The sequence below is a fragment of the Danio rerio genome, chromosome 24, assembly GCF_049306965.1.
Source record: "Danio rerio strain Tuebingen ecotype United States chromosome 24, GRCz12tu, whole genome shotgun sequence".
Taxonomy (NCBI): domain Eukaryota; kingdom Metazoa; phylum Chordata; class Actinopteri; order Cypriniformes; family Danionidae; genus Danio; species Danio rerio.
In genome coordinates, this window is record NC_133199.1 from 20,336,102 (window position 1) to 20,357,538 (window position 21,437).

Genomic DNA, 21,437 nt, shown 5'->3' on the forward strand with positions numbered 1-21,437 from the left:
GTTTTCAAAGTTACAGACAGAGCAACAGGTAATTTTTAAGAGCTGTCGCAGTATTGTTGCCACGGCTGACAGATTATTGAGCTGAAGCTTGAAAATTAAATCCTAAATCAAATCACAATCCCAATATGTAAAAAAAAATAAAATAAAAATGTTCACAATTAGATATATTCCTTAAATTGCACAGTCCTAGTTCATAGCTATGATTTTATTTTCTAGAATTGCAAATTTCTTTCTTTTTTTTTTGTTGAGAAAATTCCCTCAGACACTGAAAAACTGTGAAATTTATCCTGAATTTGTACTAAAATAAACTCAAAATTTTTGCAACACAGAAAAGATGTTCTTTATATGTGACAACGAACCATATGTAATTCATCCATCACCAGAAAGCTTAATAAATACACTCTCCATTGATATATGATTTGTTATGTAAGGACAATATTTGGCTGGGGTACTACTATTTGGAAAATCTGAAATCTGAGGGTTCAAAAAAATGTAAATACCGAGAAAATCATCTTTATTGTTGTGCAAATTAAGTTCTAACTGAGGTAAATTCCAAATTCCGATTATGTTTTGATATTTTATGGTAGGTGGTAAATTTACCACGTCTTTATATTGATATGAAAAATATGAAAAAAACTTCATTTTGAATCATACAATGTTTTGGCTTTTGGTCTTTTCCAATGTGTTTTTGGCTCCTGGGTCAAATATAAAGGTCTATCCAAACGTCATGCAAATCCAACTGTTATATCTCAGAATTCTGAGTTTATGTTTCATATTTTGTGTTAATATGTCAAAAAAGACCTTTTTCCTCAGAATAGTAACTATTTCTCGCAATTTTGAGTTCTGAGAAAGTTATAATATAACCTGGATATCTCCGGGTTAGTAAAATGTATATCTCTGTCTATAAGATCTATTTCCTGGTCTGTTGGATGGACTTTGCAGCAGCACTTTCAAGACAAGCGCTTGTAACACTGCAATGCATGTTCTGTCAATCAAAATCCCTTCATCTTCCATTCAATAGGATTGCCTCTCTACACTATGTCAGTACAGATGAAATTGAGTCAGTCTGCACGAAGGCCAGTACAAAACTCGATTACGACAAAGTTGCTCTCATCAACAGGGACCACAGGGACTCAATAACTGAAACACTGCAGATCTGAATGGCCTGTTGATGGGCCTGGAGACTCATGTCTGTAGAGCATAGAAATGGAGTTTTACATCCCCTTGTCTTGTTGAACAGATTCCTGTTAGTAGATGCTGGACAGTGCGGAGCCACAGCTTTCTACTAAATCTACAATCCATTTTGTTTGATTTTCTCTTATAATCAGTTCCCACTTGTTTTCTGCACAGAATACAATGTCAGTTAGTCAAACTAACTGACTTAATCTAACTAATCAATCAATCAATCTGAGTTTTTAAAGATAATTGCAACTGTTTTCTCTTATAATTATAATTGTTTTGCTAATTGTTTATTTATGCAACAAATTTCCTTTCCTTGTTTTAATTCAGAAAACACCAAATTGTGAAATGATAACACAGATTTGTAAGATATAAACCTAGAATTGCAAAAAATTTGGTCACAACTTCATATTAGCCAGAAGTCAAAGCATAAGTCAGTTGTAATAAATGTTCAAGTCTGAGAAATGTTTTGAGTCAGACTTAAAATGTCAAGAGATAAACTGAGGAAAAAAATCAGAATTGTGAAAAACCCATATACAATTAATACACATAACAAATAATTGATTAAATCCATGACTTACTTTATCATTTTAATCAGTAGTATGATACTATTAAAAAAAAGAACGAAAGAAGCTTGTGCTATTTATAGATTGTTCTTTGTGGCCAGATATCAGAGTTGTAGCATTTGAGCCTGTGAGTTTTTCTGGCTGTGTGTGAGCAGTGTGAGGCCTTGTTGCAGTGTGTGTATGTGTGTGCTGTTCAGAGGAGATGGAGTTCAGTCCCCTGTGTTGATTTGTGGAAGTGAGGCCGGAGGTCAGAGATGAGAGCGCAGGAGGTTTGGGAGATGAATGTGACGCCCTCAACAGCTGCATTTTCTTTATCTGGCTGCATGCTGGCTCTGACAAACTCTTTTTACTCTGTCTTGATATAAACTCTTCATCCTTTCATTTATTAAATTTAATGAATATATATATTTTTTCTTTTTTATCATTGATATTTTTTAACGATTGTAGTATGTGCTCTAGTGCTATATTGATATTGATACTAAATGTGATCATTTAATGTCAGTGGTGTATTATAATTTATCTTTTGCATGTGTTTTTGAGGTCCGTGACTTTAAAGTGATTTTAAAAGCCTTTAGGCATAGCAAATTGAACTTGTTTATAACTTTAATAGTCATGAATTGTATTAAATAATTTTTATTTTTATTATACGATCACTGTACCAGAATACAGTTTAGGCTGATTTATAATTCTGCGTCAAGCGCATGCTTATGCTCTGGCGCAGCCTGCACGCAGTTAGTTCCAGTTAATCGTGAAATGTCAATTTTGTTCTCTTTAACTCTGTGGATGGAAATGCTGCTTTTTTCTTTTTTTTATGTGATATATGTAATGGTCCATAAACCCTATTGATTATTTTAATGTGGTGGTTTTACATCCCTTCTCAGTTTGAAAAAAAAAAACAGTAATATCAACTAATTTTATGTATTTTATGTCCTTTTTTTATATAATTTACAATAACTGCTGGTTAGCCTTGTAATAATCAGTATCATACACAGCACGGTCAGCCAGTCCTTATCTTCAGGTACTTTAAATAATCATCTGTTCCATAATAGGATTTTCAAATGACTGAATAATGAAGGTTATGGAAGTTATTCTAATATTTTACCAGAAAAATCAATCAAACCTTATTACACTCTTCAATAACTCTCTTCTATTTAATCTTTCTCTCATCAGATTTGCGTGGCAGATGCCCAGTACCCTATGCCCCTGTCCCAGCAGTACTGAGCAGTGTCCCGTGGACCCCCATGGCGGAGGGAAGGCCCCTGGCCCGCGGCCTCGTCCTGCTGCATAGCCTGCTGCTGCTGATGCCCAGAGGAGTGCCCTGCCGGGGGGCCATACGGGCCCTGGAGTCCCCCTGCCACAGAGCTGAACACCCGCTCATCTCTCACACAGGTCAGCACTTCTGTCCCACACACCTTCGCACAGAGAGCTCTGTACTTCATTTGGCATGTTAATTAATGGTGCTTGCTGATATAAGCATTGTTAAAAGCTATGTTTCCAGAATTTACTTATATTGCATAAAAACATTAGCAAATAAAACACTAGTTCTATTCCATTTGTTCAAGAGAATAAAATAGCACCTTCTTGGAAACTGGTGTGGTTGATGAGTAATAAAAATAATCAGTCCTGCTAGCTTAGAAACCACTTCAGCTCTTTGTTTCCCCTGTACCAAGATTATTGGTATAGTTAAATAAACTGTAGTAACTACAGTGCCTATATATGGAAATCATCATACCCCTTTGAAATAATGACCTTATTTGTCTTACAGCCTGAAATGAAATCACATTGCAAATAACTTTTCCAGCCTTTTCGTTGTTTTCGTTGCTTTCTCCTAACCTGTGCTTTTTTACAACTTTATGATTTTCTGTAGGCACTATATATAACTATTATATTATATTACATTTAATAGTGTGTGTGTGTTTGTATATATATATATATATATATATATATATATATATATATATATATATATATATATATATATATATATATATATATATATATATATATATATATATAAATAAAAAGTTTGGTTGCAAAAATGCAATAAACACCATTTTTTGATATTTGGAATTTTTAAAATTGGAAATCCCTGTTCAGATGTACCTTAATTGCTGCCATTATTTACATTTAAGAATGCATTTTAGGCCTACTACAAAATGTATTTTTTGACAAAACACGATATCTGCTAGACCAGTTTTTTTTTTACAAAGTGCGATATTACAGTTATAGAACATTGAGGATGCTGTGCGAGCTCAGCATCCCCTGGGTAGAGAGTCGCCGCCGGTGAAGAGCTCCGAGTTTGCTCATTGATTTAATGATAGAAGATGAAGCCTTCAACCTTACAAAAAATGTACAAAACGCTACAAAAGTAAACCAGAATAAAATACCTCTGTCAACAATGTGCAAATGCAGCAGAAAACGAGTCTCCGCTGATGTCAATTTAGAGGAAGGCCAGGGAGCACCTTTTTTCCTGCGCTTCTCCCACCATACATGTCTGCAAGGCGACATTTATAAGTGTACTTTGTAAGTTTATTTTTTAAATAATTCCTTACATGTAGCTGAGTAGCCTATCTGAAGATTTATTTATGGGGTTGCACCTATAATTCATTCATTCATTCATTTTCCTGTCAGCTTAGACCCTTTATTTATCCAGGGTCCCCAGAGAGAGCGAAATTAACCGGCAACTTATCCAGCACATTTTTACACAGCTGATGCCCTTCTAGCCGCAAACCTTCTCTGGGAAATGCACCTATTATTTATAGCCTCAGGTTAATTCTTGTTGTTGTTCATTTATTATAAGGGAACATAAAGAGCATAGATTGTTATGGAGAAAAACAAACGGTTTTGCTTTTTCACAACAACCAACCTATAGTTTTAATTAGTTAACAGAACATGTCCTGTGAAATGCAAATTGCAAAGTTTAATGTTTGAGCAGCTTACTCTTGTGCAAAACTCTTAATGATAAAAATGACATTTGAACAGACACTAAACCCAAAACTTTACAAATTCAATTTAAATTAGTTTTTTTATGAAGTATTATGAAGCATTATGAGGAAATGATGAAACTTCTTCATATATTAAATATTGCTTGACTGATGTGTTTTGCAAAAAAATGCCCTCTAAAGCTGTATCTCTAAACTGGGTTTTTCAAGCACAGTTACTGTTTAATAATTCAGATTTCGATTTTATTTCAGTTTTTTGTGTCTAATGTTGGTTTTGTTTAGTTTTGTTTGTTTTTTTTTGTTTGTCGATTATTGTGAAAATTTTATTTCAGTTACAAAAATAGTTTTCAGGTCAAAAGTTTTAGTCTTAGATTTGACGAAAATAACCTTGCCCCCTTAATATACGCAATCATTGTCATGTTAACTTACATTTTGAGGTGGTGTGATGCTTGTGGAAATGATTGTGTAAGCATGTTGCCAGAGGTAACTGAAAAAATCATTTTGAGCATGGTACATAGCATGTAATGAAATATACAAATTTTACATTATTATGTGTTAGATTTAGTTGATTTAGTTGATATCTGGTTTAGATTTTATGTGCCAATATATTTGGTATTTTTCAGCTGATAGCGGCTTATTATCAATGTATTTGTGTGTGTTTTAGAAAGTCTTTATTTATGTAATCATTATTTTGTTAAAAACATTTAATCAAATGGAATCACACTTGTGATTAAATGACATAAATTGCTGCTTAACTAGTTAAAGGTTAGCAGTTGTGGAAAAATCATTATAAACAGGATAAACAAGTTACCTTTACCTTTTTATGTATTATATTTTTTTTTATTTTCAGAAAAAAAGTGTCTAGATTATATACTTTAATTCAGTTAAAAATATATAAGTCTGTGCATGTTCATGTGTTTGTGTGTGGTATTTTGCTGCATATTTTAATAATGCCTAAACTTTAGAATTTGTTACTTTCATTTTATAAACCACATAAATTTTTCTTTGTTTTTAATTTGGGAATTTATGACACAAATTGATGCTTTAGTATTTCATCAACAGAGGAATATTTATGCTTTTTTCATTAGTTTATTTTTTATTAGATTTTTTCATAAGCTAAACACTAATAAAACACAAATGCACACAAATTCTCGATGGCAAACATCAAAATCAAATATCAAGCAATTATGTGAGTTTGATTTGTGTGTTTGTAAATAGTCCTTGAATTTTTGCTTTCTGACAGGACTAAATCCATTCTCCTAAACTGCGTGTATTGGCCTAAATCATAGAGACCTAATTGCATTGACAAACTCAGTCACCTACCCCACAGCTTAAATTACAACACTCCCTTGCCTGGAGAACATGTATTATAATCAATGTAAATTTAGCAGGCGGATTTCAGTAATTGTGGAGCTGAATGTCAAAGCCAAAGGGGGTCTATTGGGGCTAATGGAGTGGAAAGGCAAGGTCAGTGTTTCAGCTTTAGTGATCTGCTCTGACTGTAAGTGGGAATGGAAGTGCCGGTAAACGTGACCTGGTGAGTAGTAATGCAAACTAGTAGCTAATTAATCGATTGATTTCTCCATGTGCCAGTTCACCGTTTGTGTTACAGGAGTGTGAGTTTCAGTGTCTGACACCCAGCTTACTCACACAATGCTGAAACACAATGCTTTTAATTAGCACCTTATTCATTAAAAATGCACAGTCAATACAGTGATAATGGTGTCGGTGCCCAGCGGCGACAGGGAGGTCTGTCACACACATGTGCATACATAAACATACACAGCCCTCCCATATCCAGTGCATCCAGAAAATTTTCATAGGGCTTCACTTTTTAAACATTTTTTATGTTACAGCCTTATTTAAAAATTAATTAAATTAATTTATTTCCTCAAAAATTCCACACACAATACCCCATAATGACAATGTGAAAAAAGATTTTTTTAAATTGTTGCAAATTTATTAAAAATGTAAATAGCTAAAAAAAATCCAATGCACATAAGTATTCACAGCCTTTGCCCAAAACTTTGTTGATGCACCTTTGGCAGCAATTAGGTCTGGGCTCTGGCTGGGCCACTCAAGGACATTCACAGAGTTGGGAAGCCACTCCATTGATATTTTGGCAATTTGCTTTGGGTTATTGTCCTGCTGGAAGATTAATCGTCACCCTAGTCTGAGGTCAAGAGCACTCTGAAGCAGGTTTCCATTCAGGATTTGTCTGTACATTGCTGCATCCATCTTTCCCTCTATCCTGACTAGTCTCCCAGTTCCTGCTGCTGAAAAGCAACCCCACAGCATGATGCTGCCACCGCCATGCTTCACTGTAAGGATGGTATTAGCCTGGAGAGGAGCGGTGCCTGGTTTTCTCCAAACGTAATGCCTGGCTTTCACTCCAAAGAGTTCAATATTAGTCTCATCAGATCAGAGAATTTACTTTTTTATGGTCTGAGAGTCTTTTAGATGCATTTTGTCAAATTCCAGGTGTGGAGGGGCTTCCGTCTGGCCACTCTACCATACAGGCCTGATTGGTGGATTGCTGCACAGATGGTTGTCCTTCTGTAAGGTTCTCCTCTCTTCGCAGAAGAACGATGGAGCTCAGACAGAGTGATCATCGGGTTATTGATCACCTCCCTGACTAAGATCCTTCTCCCCCGATCACTCAGCTTAGATGGCCGACTAGGTCTAGGAAGAGTCCTGGTGGTTCCAAACATCTTCCACTTAAGGATGATGGAGGCCACTGAGCCCACTGGATCTTTCAGAGCAGCAGAAACCTTTCTGTAACCTTCTCCAGTCTTGTGCCTCAATACAATCCTGTCTCAGGGGGTCTACAAATAATTAATTTGTCTTCATGCTTGGTTTGTGCTTTGACATGCACTGTCAACCCTGAGACCTTATATAGACAGGTGTATGCCTTTTCAAATCATGACCCATCAACTGAATTTATCACAGGTGAACTCCAATAAAGCTGCTGAAACACCTCAAGAATATTCAGTGGAAACAGAACGTACCTGAGCTCCATTTAGAGCTTCATGGAAAAGGCTGAGAATACTTCTGTACATGTGATTTTTCAGGGTTTTTTATTTTTAATAAATTAGCAAGAATTTTAAGAATATTTTTTCAATATTTTGTCATTATGGGGTATTGTGGGTGGAATTTTGAGGAAATACATGATTTTAATCCATTTTGGAATAAGGCTGTAACATAACAAAAAATGTAGAAAAAGTGAAGTACTATAAATACATTCCAGATGCACTGTATATGCATGTATGTTATAGTTATGTTATATTTTATATTGGTAATATATTAAAATAGGCAGGTTATCAAAAAAAAACAATAACTTGGAATAAAATAGGCATAAAGCTCCATTGGTACCGTTTTGAAAATGCAATTCGTCCTGTCTCACTGAGCTTTTGAACCAAAGCTTTCAAATCATGGACGAGCCCCAGACTACACATTTAGCAGCTGCCCTGCCGCAAAAACCAAATACCTGCATGCCAGCTCTCACAAACAAAACCCTTCTTCAGGAAAAACATTTATTCAAAGAGTGCTGGGATCTGCGGGTACTGGCGCTTGCTGCTTTTCTCTTATGTGTTTGTTCAACTCCTCCACTAAGTCTTCTAAAATAAGCACTGAACTCCTTCTGTCCTTCTTGGTCCTATAATCTGGAGTTCAGATTATGCTGTGTTTTATGAGCAAGCTCTTGTAAATAGGTATAAATAGACATTTTATGAAGACTGCACAAAAACTAATGTATATGTATAGCAGATTTCTCTTATTTTTCTGTATTAAATATTTGAATCAACAGGCATGTGGTAATATTTTACAGTTTGTTTGTTTTTCTCAAAATGCTTAGATTTAGTTTAACCTTCATTCTTTAGACACATTTAGTGAAACCATTCGGTCATCTGCCTATGCTTTAGATGAAGTCTGCAAAACTACAAGCACACACTCAAAAAAATCAACTAGGCATGTATTGGATTTACAAAATAAAAACTTGTCAGATTGAAAAGAACAAATCAAGTTTACGTATGTTAAATGATTAATTCATGTTATTTGAAACTGAATCAAGAAATAATCAAATGAATTGATCAGAACATGTTGATTCAATGAGACTGAGACGCTTCAAATCGACAACTCTCACTCTGGAGAGTCACTTCGCGCATATCAGTAGGTGGCGGTAGTGCTTTGGATGTCACCATACGAAAACAACAAGAAGAAGTATCACCGCGTGTTTTCGGCACAGTTTGGGAATTGGTTTTCCCAAGAGCTTGAATGTTATGCATGTTATGTTGTTGGCTATATGTTTCCTATACATTTTATATTACATATTACAATTTTGGATATTATATAACATTTTGTATCAGAATATTTAAGAAGAAATTTGTTTAAATGTGATTGGTGCCTGCTAAAGGCTATAATAAAAGAAATATATATATATATATATATATATATATATATATATATATATATATATATATATATATATATATATATATATATATATATATATATATATATATATATATATATATATATATATAACATATTTTCTGTCCTTTTTGTGTTGAATTACTTAATTTTAAATCTCGCTTCATAGTATTGTCATTTAAAAAATGTTATTTAAACAACAGGGCGAGGCAGTGGTGCAGTGGGTAGCAAGTTCGCCTCACAGCAAGAAGGTCGCTGGGTCGCTGGTTCGAACCTCGACTCAGTTGGCTCAGTTGGCATTTCTGTGTGGAGTTTGCATGTTCTCCCTGCCTTCGCGTGGGTTTTCTCCAGGTTTTCTGGTTTCCCCCACAGTCCAAAGACATGTGTAGGTAAAGGTGAATTGGGTAAGCTAAATTGTCCATAGTGTATGAGTGTGTGTGTGAATGTTTCCCAGATAGGTTGCGGCTGGAAGGGCATCCGCTGCGTAAAAAACTTGCTGGATAAGTTGGCGGTTCATTCCGGTGTGGCGACCCCGGATTAATAAAGGGACTAAGCCGACAAGAAAATGAATGAATGAATGAATTTAAACAACAGTATTGCTGATTACTAGCTGATTTAACAAGACATAATTTTGTTAAAGTAAAGCTTTAGTGTTACATTGAGTAAATTAGAATCATTTTAATTAGAATAACACAATACAAACAATTTGAGTCAATTAGTTGCAAAGAAGTTAGACTGACATATTGAAACCATGTTTTATCTACAAATGTGCTTTGTGTTCATACAACATGTTCAAAGCAGCTCAGGTTTACTTGATTGGATTATATGCATAAAGGGTGCCACGATTAAATCATGTTCATTCAACAATTTTTTTTTTTGAGTGCATTACATGCTTTAAACTCAGTTTGATCTTGTAAAACAGACGTTTGGCAAAACTTTAAGCACAGTTTACTACATTATTATGCACATTACTGGAAATACAGAGCTCTTGTTTGACATTGGGAAAATACTTACATACAAAATGCTTTACTCATTTACTTGAAATAGCTGTTACAGAAGATTCCTTTGTGAAATACAATGAAAATACTATGTTTTGGGAAATAATATTTTATTATATTCTTATTCACTTCCTCGCTCATTTCTAATAACAGTGAAGATAGATATAGCAAATAGATATTTTATACAGTATATGGTGTACCTCTTTTTTAATATTTGAATGTGTGAGTGTATGATTATGATTACACTCAAAAATAAAGTTACAAAATCTGTCACTGGGACGATACCTTTTCAAAATGTACATTTTTGTCCATATCTGGTCCTTAAAACATACATATTAATACCTAAAAATACAAATGTTCACCTCACAGTTACTTAAAGATACAAAAATTAACCTTAAAGGTACTAATGTCCACCTGTAGGGTACAGAAGTATACCTTTTAAAAAGGTACCACGTCAGTGACAGATTTTGTACCTTTATTTCTGAGAGTGTACTCGATCGTTAGAAAAGTATGTTTTATACTGTATGAATGTGAACAGTATGAATAGAACTTGAATGTACAACTTCCACCATTTTGTTATCATCTTGTGACCCATTCATGTCGCCTCACTAAAATGGGCTAAAATTCTCTAATTTTTTATCATTCTTAATGGTAGTTATTATTGATAATTTCAATTATAAATGTGCTTTTATTTATACATATGAATGTAATTTACATCCAGTTGAAGTCAGAATTATTAGCCCCCCTTTGAATTTTTTTTAATGTTTTAAATATTTTCCAAATGATGTTTAATAGAGCAAGGAAATGTTCACAGTATTTCTGATAATATATTTTTTTTCTTCGGGAGAAAGTCTTATTTATTTTATTTGGCTAGAATGAAAAACCATTTTAAGGTCAAAATTATTAGCCCCTTTAAGCTATTTTTTTTTTCAATAGTCTACAGAACAAACCATTATTATACAATAATTTGCCTAATTACCATAAAATTCCTAGTTAACCAATTAACCTAGTTAAGCCTTTAAATGTCACTTTAAGCTGTATAGAAGTGTCTTAAAAATATCTAGTTAGATATTATTTACTGTAATCATGGCAAAGATAAAATAAATTAGTTGTTAGAAATGAGTTATTAAAACTATTATGTTCAGAAATGTGTTGAAAAAAAATCTGCTCTCTGTTAAACAGAAATTGGGGAAAAAATAAACGGGGCTTATAATTTTGACTTACATACAAATAAACAGGGGGCTAATAATTTTGACTTCAACTGTTAGTAATATTGTAGACAAACTAGTTTTAATGTCATTAAAGATATAATCAAATGTATGCTTATGCATGCAGACACAGTATACACTTTATATATGGCTTAAACATTATTCTATTGTTACTTTATATGTTCACTCTAATTCTCTGTATCTTTGGTATTTTGAACTGCAGATTATGCTGCAAAATTCTTCAATTTTAAGTTGCTCTGAATAATAGCATGTGTCACCCGAGTAACAGTAAATACAAGTTAGATACATGTCCAGTAATCAAACACTGTCAGAATATCACAAATCATGATTCAATATATGGATAAAAGCACATCGATTACTAAAGCTTCTCACATGTTAAATTAACGTCACTAGCAGATTGCCTTAATAAATACCTTCTGCTTCTCTGAAACTCCATGCCTTGTGAAACCATTTCCCCTGTAATTATAGTCAAACAAGGCGGCAGCGCTGTGCTTATCGTGACAAAGCCTATAGGGAAGAGTGATTGATGGACCTTTTTTTATTTTTTATCTAAACCTTTCAGACTTTGTCAGGCCACCCAGTAAGCCAATTTGGAGGGAATTGAAGGCTGAGAAACATTTTGTTCTCTTCTTAAATTTGCCTTTTTTGAATCAAGCCTGAAGTCTGCATTTATAGTAGAGAATGTTCCTAGCAGCCTCTCTGAAAAAAAAAAAATCAATAAAAAGGGTTGAGTCACAGAGAAGCATATGTCCATCCTGACCAAAAAAGACACTGTTTTGTTTTTTCTTCTTAAATGGAGCACCTCTGCTCTCAGATTCATTCCGAACCTATGTGATTTGTTTGGCTGGCCCTGGACCGATTGAAAGAGGTTGGTCAAATTGCAGTTCGGTTAGAAATGATGACACAACATCACTTTTAAGTGACTGGTTAATATAGACTTATTAGTTTAACTTTTCAATAAAAAGGAAATGTCATAGTTTATCAAAGATGCTTAAACCTCCCTTTACTTCTGCTGGAAGCTTCAGCAAACATCATAATACATGCAACAAAATGACTTTTATGAAAATTTATGAGCGTCATAAGCATTGGATTTGTTCCGCAAAATATTCAGCTGTGTATCACAGCATCCCAAACAACTCAAAATAAAGCAAAAAAATATATAACTAAATATATAACTAACAACCTTCCAGGGTGGGGGGACAATTGCGCAAGGACATTGTTCAAGTAAACTGTGCCTAGTGTGAGTGCACCCTTATTCTCCTTCAAGCGGTTCCAAAACTTTATGAGTTTCTTTCTTTTTTTGAAGAACACAAGATAATTTGAAGAATGCTGTAAACCTGTTACCATTGACTTCCACAGTATTTGTTTTTCCTACCGTGGAAGTCAGGGCTATATGTTTTTGGCTTTCTTCAAAATAGCTTCTTTTGTGTTCATTAGAAGAAAGAAAATTGTTAATGTTTTTAATAACTTAATGCTGAGTAAATAGTGAGTACATATTGGTTTTGAGTGGACCATCTGTTCTTTAAATTGCAATAAAGTATAAAAGTATCAGTGTTAGATCTTTTTATGAACTATAAAGAGATATTAAAGAGACATTCTTGCCCCAAAAAAAGAACTTTTATTATTAACTCAACCTCAATTGGAGATATTTTTTTAACAAAAACAAATATATATATGTTGGAAATTGGCAGTCACTGACATCCATAGTAATAAACTATGGAAGTCACTGGCTACCAGTTTCCAAGAATTTAAAATATATACATATATATTGTGTTCAACAAATCGAAGAAATAGCAAGTGTAGAAAAGTGGAGGGCAAGTAAATGACCAAATTGTCGTTTTATTTGTGTAGAACTCGGCTCATGACTGCTAGTTTGTGCAGTAATGTTCTAGACAGATGTTGCACATTCATAGTGAGTCAGGTTTGCATTTAGTTTAGGCTTCAGATGAGTTTTTATTTTATTTTTTTTCGTTCTGGGAAAACAAGACTTTTGTTTTGTTGTCGATGACAGGTTTAAAAAACAGATGGTTCCCCACAGGTGCAGTGTGTATCTTATGATCAGTCAGAGTGTCTGCACAGGCTTGTCAGAGCTTTTGCTGTATTGCATGGCTCACTGGGAAAAGTACAACATTGTAAATTGTACATGTTTTTGTATTTATGTTCACATTTATCTTTATCTTGGTTTCCTATCTGAATGCTTTCTAACATTTCAGTTAAAAGGAATGTACTCTAAATTCAATTTTTTAACCTGTTAACCTTGTTTCTTATTACTATTATTTTTCCATTATACATATACATATTTGTAATTGCAAGATGCAAAATGACTTCCATTCTGTCTAAAAATGTGGTAATATATGAAAACAGCAGGCTAAAATCTGTTAAAAACATACTAGCAATTTTAAAAACATTAAGACTTATCAAACTAATTAATGCAAATCTACAGTATAACAACATGCTGATTCAAGTTAGCAAAACATTTGTGCACAACATTTCAGCAACCTGCAAACGATGTTAGAAAGTAAGAAAATGTTTGAAAGTATCAACATGAATTCACACTAACAGCATGTTAAGCCATGTGCAAAAGCTGTTAGAAACATACTTAAAACATGTTAAGCTAATTCATGTTGGCATGGTGTTAAAACATTACAGCAACATTATACTTAACTACCAACATGCTAGTCTTTGGATTTTTTATGATTTATCATTAAGTGCCACCATTTGGTAACAATACATGCTCTGTGTAAAGTGGTTTTGTGCAAGTTTAATAATAAGTTTGTCTTGGGTTCCTCCCTCTGTAATTTTGGTTAGACAACTTGTTTAAAAGCAACTTAAGAGTCTGAAGAACCAGCATTTACACAGCTGTGGCTTGTCAGATGTTCCTTCCTGTACTTTAAAGGTTCTTTGGAATAAACAAATATATTAACATCTATTAAAAGAAACAGCTTAACAGTTTAAGAAAACAGAAGAGGAAAGGCTAAAGTAAGACTTCTCGAGGGTAAATTGTTTCCATGGTGGGGTTGAGTTTTGGAAAGTGCCTGTTATTTTACATCTTCATGCTATTTTTACAAGACATGCAAAGCTGCTAATGTGGCTCTTTCACACAACCTGCTAAATGAAATGTTTTTGCAAGTAGATTTTAGTTCTCCACATTTATTGTTTTATCATTATCATTTTAGTAAATTTAGCATAACTATTCAATGTAAAATAAACCTCTAGTGTCTCCAGAATGGGTTTGGAAAGTTTCAGCTCATAATATGCTTCAGATCACTGTTTCAAATTTTACACAATTTGGGTGTAAGCAAAAACTTTTTTGTGTGTGTCACTTTAAATGCAAATGAGCTGTTGCTTTCAAAAGAGGGTGGGGCTTTTGATTGCTATTTTGACATTAAAGAATGAACAAACAGATAAAATGTTAGAACCTTAGTCAAAAACTGATGGAGCAGAAGAGGTTTCGACTTACCGCTCTGGTGGACCGGACCCAAAGAACGCCAGGCAAGGGAGAAACCCAGCTCGACCATCTGCCGCTGTGTGTCACACAGAAATTATCTAGACACTTTGCGGCTCCCAAAAAATATAGGTAAATCCGTAAATCTTTTGTTGAAGTGGGAATAGAAAGGGCCAGGGAACACGTTGGAAGACAGCGCCTCTGGTGATGCAGGTGCACTCACGCTCTCTTTTGCCTGGCAAATTTCTCATCGGAGGCGAAGATAAGGTTCAATCATCATGGCATTTTACATACATTTCCCCATAGTGGACATTTTTTCCACATAGCATTGAAGTTCCCCTCCTGAAGGGGAACACTCCGGTTACTAAGGTAACCCTCATTCCCAGAGGGAGGAATGGAAATGCTATGTTCCTTTGCCATAATGATTGCCCCTTAGCTGTTGAGGTGAAAGTCTCTTCAGCTAAAAAAGGATGCTTAGCTTTGCACGTGCTGTGTCTATATTGCCATATTGATTGCAATGAGCATCAGCTGCGCAAGCTGAAGCTGCGAAGTCATTGGCATTTCATTGGCCCATTTATATACTCTTTCAGATGATTGGCTTACTAAACTAAATCCACATAGTGGAATTCTATAGTTCCACATAGAATTTCCATTCCCCCCATTTCCCCCCATTTCCATTTCCATTACCTTAGTAACCAAAGCGTTCTTTTGTATGTATTTGTAGAGTAAAGTTGAGTAATATTATCGACTAGTTGTTACTGCTGGCATCCCAGCTAGAAGGGAACGTTCTCTCAACTTTGGCTAACATTCCCTACAGGTTGTGTTAAAGTTTTAAAGAAAACATTTTGATGAAATATCCAATGAATATTAAAAAAATGTTTTTCCTCAAAACCATGAACAAGAACATTCTAGCAATGTTTTGAAAATGTTGGTAAGGGACCAGATTAAACAATTTTTTCTCAGAAAACATTTTCACAATGTTTCATAAAGTCAAAGTAAGAACATTCTCACAGACACATTGAGAAATGTTTTAAGAACATCATTGAGATGTGAGATGTGGAATGTTTCTTTGTAGACTGTTCTAACAATAAGACATTTGAACAAAGCTAGAACAAATCTGCAACATTTTAAAAACATTTTAAGATTATTGAAATGTCACCAGATTAAACCATGCTCTCTTAGAAAATGTTTTCACAATGTTTTATAAAAAACAAAGTAACTACATTTTCACAGTCACATTAGAGAAATGTTGTAAGAACATGATTTATTTTCAATAACGAGACAGAAAGACAATGAACATACTAATTTTAACCTGTACTTTTATATATTAAAATATATAAAATGTTATGTTCAAAAACTTATTTTTATTTTCAAAAATAGTGGCAAAGCATACAGATTTAAAGTGACATTTCATTAGTATTTCATACAATTAGTAAAATTTGTATTATGTGTCAGCAAATTATTCGTTTTAAATATACCAGATTTTAAAAATTGTTTTCTTTTTTTTTCTTTTTATTTGTTACACATGTTATACAATGAGCACAAGAATGAAAGAAAATGCAGTGCTTTAAACTCTCTTTTTTACATTGCTACAGTAAAATTAAATATTTTAAATAGTTATTGAGAGTGTTTTGTGTATGTTATATCTTTACTGTATATTTTGGAAAGAAAAAAGAAAACAAACAATGTTATTAACAAACATGTAGAATATTTAGAAAATATTGTCCTGACTTATATAAGGCTTTCTGGGAACTACAACAAAATATCTGCTGAAAATGTTAGCGTATAATATTTTAACAATGGTACCATTAAACGGGATTAGAATGTTTTAGAGAACATTTAACTGTCTTTTAAGAGAATGTTCTGGGAAGAAAAATAAAACAATACCTTGAAATGTTATACTTATTTTAATGTTTCTACAATGTTACGACTAAACAAGTTTAGAATTTTTTTAGAGAATGTTTTCTTATCTTTTAAGAGAATGTTCTAGGAAGTGAAATAAAACAATACGTTGAAATGCTATAATTTTGTTGCAATGTTACTTCGAAACTTATTTAGAATGTATTTAGAGATTGTTTTCCTACTATTAAAGAGACCATTCTGGCAACTTAAAGAAAACTACCCATTAATAATGTTATAAAAATGTTAGAATATAATGTTCTAAAATTGTTAGCTGCAAATGTGGTTAGAATCTTTCTAGAAAATGTTTTCCTATCTTTTAAGAGAATGTTCTGGGAACTAATAAACTACCCACCGAAAACAGTAATGCAACATTGCTTGGTAATATTCTCAGAACATGTAGAGAACATTTCTAGCTGAGATCATTCACAAAACAGCTAAAAACACTTCTCAACTATAGAATATCTCTGAACACTACAAGTTCCTTTCATAAGTATTTATTCTTGTTTGTATTGCCTCTTCTTGATGAATCACACAATGCTCTTCTTTTGTGATTAGCTTTGGACAAAAGTGTCTGCTAAATCAATGTTTCTCAACCACTTTTCTGGAGGAACATCATGTTATTGTTAGCAGAGAGTAAAGGGGCTGTAATTGTGTGCCCGACAAAGGCAACTTCCAAAACATGCAGTGTTGGTGGTTCTCCAGTAACATGGTTGAGAAACAATGTGCTAAATGACCAAATGTAAATGTACTGTTATTTTATGTGCTGGCCTTGAAATTAACATTACACTATTAGTATATTTATTTTATCTTTGCAGATGTAAAAAAAAAAAAAAGAAAAAAAAAAAGAAAAACTGAATGTTACCTTAATGTACAGTGCATAATCGATGTTTATGTGTTTGTGAATTATGCTGATAGTGAGAGTTTTTGCTTTGACTACAGTATACAGTAAATATTTATTTCTGCCAAAAATATATTTGATAAAGATATCAATAGAACATGAACACATGATCTGAAGGTCCTTGCATTAAAACATTGCAGACCTTGGAAAATCTTGTTGAACTCTGGCTGAAAATATTTGGGAAATAAAAAAAAAAAACTGTTAAAACATTAGTTTTTAATTTGATGGCTAAATTACTAATGTTGTCTATTGCAAGAAACATTATGGGCGCACAAATGAGTCTTTGCTCTACTCTATGAGCATTCTGACCAGTCACTGCTCTTGAAGAAAAACTATTCATCTAGTGGGAATGCATGATTTTTCATGATGTAAAAGAAACCAGGGCTAAGCACAAAATACATCAAATAAGTTGGCCAAGTTGAAATAACTGTCTTAAGTTCTTAAGTACAGAAAACTAGAAAGCAATGAATTGCTATTTTGACAGTCTTTTCTCAAATCTAAATTCCTATAAATTGAAAAGAAAGAAAAAAAATAAAATAAAATAAATATATATATATATATATATATATATATATATATATATATATATATATATATATATATAAACCTTTCTATATTTTTAATAGAAATCATTATTTTAAAGAATATGTCCTGATGGTTTCCTTTCTCTCCCTCGCGGTTCAAGTGCGCGCTGCGTGATGAAAAGACAACAACAACGCGCGCATATGTTGAAATTTTGTAAACAGTTGTGTTGTTTAAATATGATATTGCATTAATGTGCATACATGCTTTATAAGCTGTAAAATTAAAGGTAAAGCCTATTTGTTGCGTTTATGACGCAGATCCAGGTCAACATCAACGCTTTTTTTGGCACCAACACGTCTGTTTCAAACAGCAATATTCTTTTTCCATTTTGCTTCTTTGGCAAATGTGTCTGTAGCCACGGGCTATACGTTATCGTCCTGCAAGTTAAGTATGTCTTGCAGTAAAACAAGTGGCCGACCACAGCTAACGTGTTTTTTTTTTTATTCAAAAAACGCAAGGCGCACCTCACAGCCTTTATGTTGACAAGGAAAAAAGAACAGAAGAAGCGCGGTCCTCTTATGAAACGACTGAATCAGCTGGGTATCGGTTGTGCAAAAGTGTTGCTGTCTATGTTTTTACAATTGTAATATTTAATAATATAGTGAAATTCAAGATTTGTACATTCATACAGCTCTGGATAACTTAAAACAGCGATTAGACCTTCCGAGCGGCATTAATGCGTCCTAAAGTAAACCGAAACGGCTATAAACTCCAGCAAGATAGAGTGATTATATACAGAGTCATACTTTATCTTTATCTTTAAATAAAGTATAACTATAGAAACTGTGTTCATCTTAACTGAAAGCTTCTGCATGTTTGCTGGCCTCACGCATCGCGCACCTGTCAGTCAGTCAGCACGTAACCCCAAATGATTAAACAGATAGCGCACAGCACTATACGGTTACAGAAAAGTTTGGGCTGTTATAATCCACTTACCTTTTAATACGTTTTGATGCGATTATAATCTGCTATTAAAAACAACAACAACAATAACTGAATGTTTTGAATGGGTAATGTAGTCGTGGATGGATGCATTTTGGTCCCCGCCATGAAAGAATGAATGTAGCGGAAACCAAGCTCTTTAAAAGTTCTCTCTAGTTGTCTTGACAACACAAACTGCTGCTCTGGGATGAGCCGCGTGCAAAAGATGCCCCTCTTAACGCAAAGGCGCATTCAATCGGCCCCTTATGCAGCCAAACTAGAGTTATATAAAATAATCATTTTAATCGTTTAACTGATAGCATTAATCGGTCACAAACGCACCCTTTCAGTTAACGGTTAATCGATTATTTTGAGCATCCCTAATATATATATATGTAATGTGTCAATCAGTTTTTTTCGAGTGCGAGTCATTTAATTTTGAGGATCTACTGATACGAAAACCGATCCGATACTTCTATAATACATTAAAAAAGAATAAAGAAGAGTGAAGAAACAGATCCAGTATGTTCCTTATTTTTATTAAATTCACCTTATTTTAACATTCAACAACTCTGTTTGTTGTGTTAAATGTATCCACCCCTTGAAATCCCTTGAAAGTTATATCTCTCACAGTTTGCTATGGCAATAGTAATAGTTTGCTATGGCAATAGTATTGAGAATATATATATATATCGACTCTTATCGCGCGATAAAAAAATATTACCAATAATCTATTCTCACAGTTGGATTGTGAGCTGGGTCTATTCTACGCAAGCTATGATGACTTTTATCGTGATATTTTAGCGTGGATGTACAATATACCTGACTGGTGAGCCATCTGGCAAAAATGTGCCCTTCTGAATTAAATCAGCAGGATGCCTGACTTAAACTGCAGATCGGGAGTTTCACTTTAACTCATGCACTGGTGAAAGTGTTATGGAGTTTACTACCACACGCTGATGGAAAGAAAAAAACTTCTACATTTCATGATGTGTGTGTGTGTGTGTGTGTGTGTGTGTGTGTGTGTGTGTGTGTTTGTGTGTGTGTGTGTGTGTGTGTGTGTGTGTGTGTGTGTGTGTGTGTCTGTATGTGTATGTGTGTATGTGTGTGTGTGTGTGTGTGTGTGTGTGTGTGTGTGTGTGTGTGTGTGTGGGTGTGTGTGTGTGTGTGTGTGTTGGTGTGTGTGGGTGTGTGTGTGCGCGGTCCTTTACTGACAGCCATGTGTGTGTGTGGATATTGTCGCAAAATATGGCGAAAAGTCCTACATGGCAGTGTTTACTGATCGCGGTGTTTACTTCAATAATGCGACTAATATATGCATACTCCACATGTCTTAATTCCATTTCTGTTTAGTTCCGTTATGAATTTTTTGAGATTAAGGAGATCAAAAATCGCTGTTCGAGCTCATGTAGGCCTACAGTTCAAAATTTATGTTTAACAGAATAAACAGTTAGAAAACATAAGTACTTGTTATTGAACATAATTTATTTTCATCATCAATTATCATAGTAGAACAGTTTCTCAAGCAGTTTGTGATGCATTTTGAAAACAGGACATGAGCCCCTGGTCTAATGCGCCACCTGGCTTTAGAAACCTCTTCTTAAAGACTTCTTATTTGGATAGCACACATATTCTGAATGCCTTCGGCAGAATTCAGATGAGCCATTTTAATCTAGATTAAAAAAATTGATCTATGCCCACCTATAATATAATATATACAGCGTTACTAGCCACTCGCCATTTTCACTAGCCACAATTTTGTTGTTTAGAAAAAATATTTTATTTGCATAAATTTGACATTGGAATGCTAAAATTACTTGATTTAAATTATGTGTTATGTCCACATGCCTCCTTAACATTTTATATTTTTATTTTATTTGATTTTTAGGGCTGAACACTAAGAATTTATCTTTTTTTTTTTCTCTGGCCACAAATTTTAAATAATGTGTCAAGACAAGCTTAATATAGCTGTGTACATGCACTTTTTATTCAACAATAATGTTCTTAAAAAAAACAATTGACATTTAAAAAAAAATATTCTCATTTATCTAAAACTATACACAGTACTCTGTCCAGGCTAAAAGTCTCACATCATCCGGTAACGTTCGAGGTTACTAAAGTAACCCTTCGTTCCCCGAGGAGGGGAACGGAAGCACTATAAGTGGATTTGATTTGTAAAATCCACGCATTGGGAGGTTCGGTTCAGAAGCTACTCGTCTGAAAGAGTATTGAACGGGCCAATTAAGAATGAATTGGCAGCGCAAGCCTGCGCAGGTGAGCGGCATAAGCAATCAACTGAGTATATAAGCTCACCTGGCGCCAGCAGACGCTATCCTTTTTAAGC

At 34.0% G+C, this 21,437-nt stretch overlaps 1 protein-coding gene across 5 annotated transcripts in view; it reads left to right on the top strand.

Moving 5' to 3' along the window:
• The window catches only part of sema5a (sema domain, seven thrombospondin repeats (type 1 and type 1-like), transmembrane domain (TM) and short cytoplasmic domain, (semaphorin) 5A), a 404,793-nt gene that overhangs the window by 165,932 nt on the left and 217,424 nt on the right, over positions 1–21,437 (top strand). For all 5 annotated transcript variants that reach the window (XM_073940463.1, XM_073940461.1, XM_073940462.1 and 2 more), the window contains one exon: positions 2,916–3,134. In XM_073940463.1, the coding sequence (XP_073796564.1) occupies positions 2,987–3,134 (148 nt within the window). In that variant the 5' untranslated portion in view covers positions 2,916–2,986. The remainder of the gene's footprint in view (positions 1–2,915; positions 3,135–21,437) is intronic.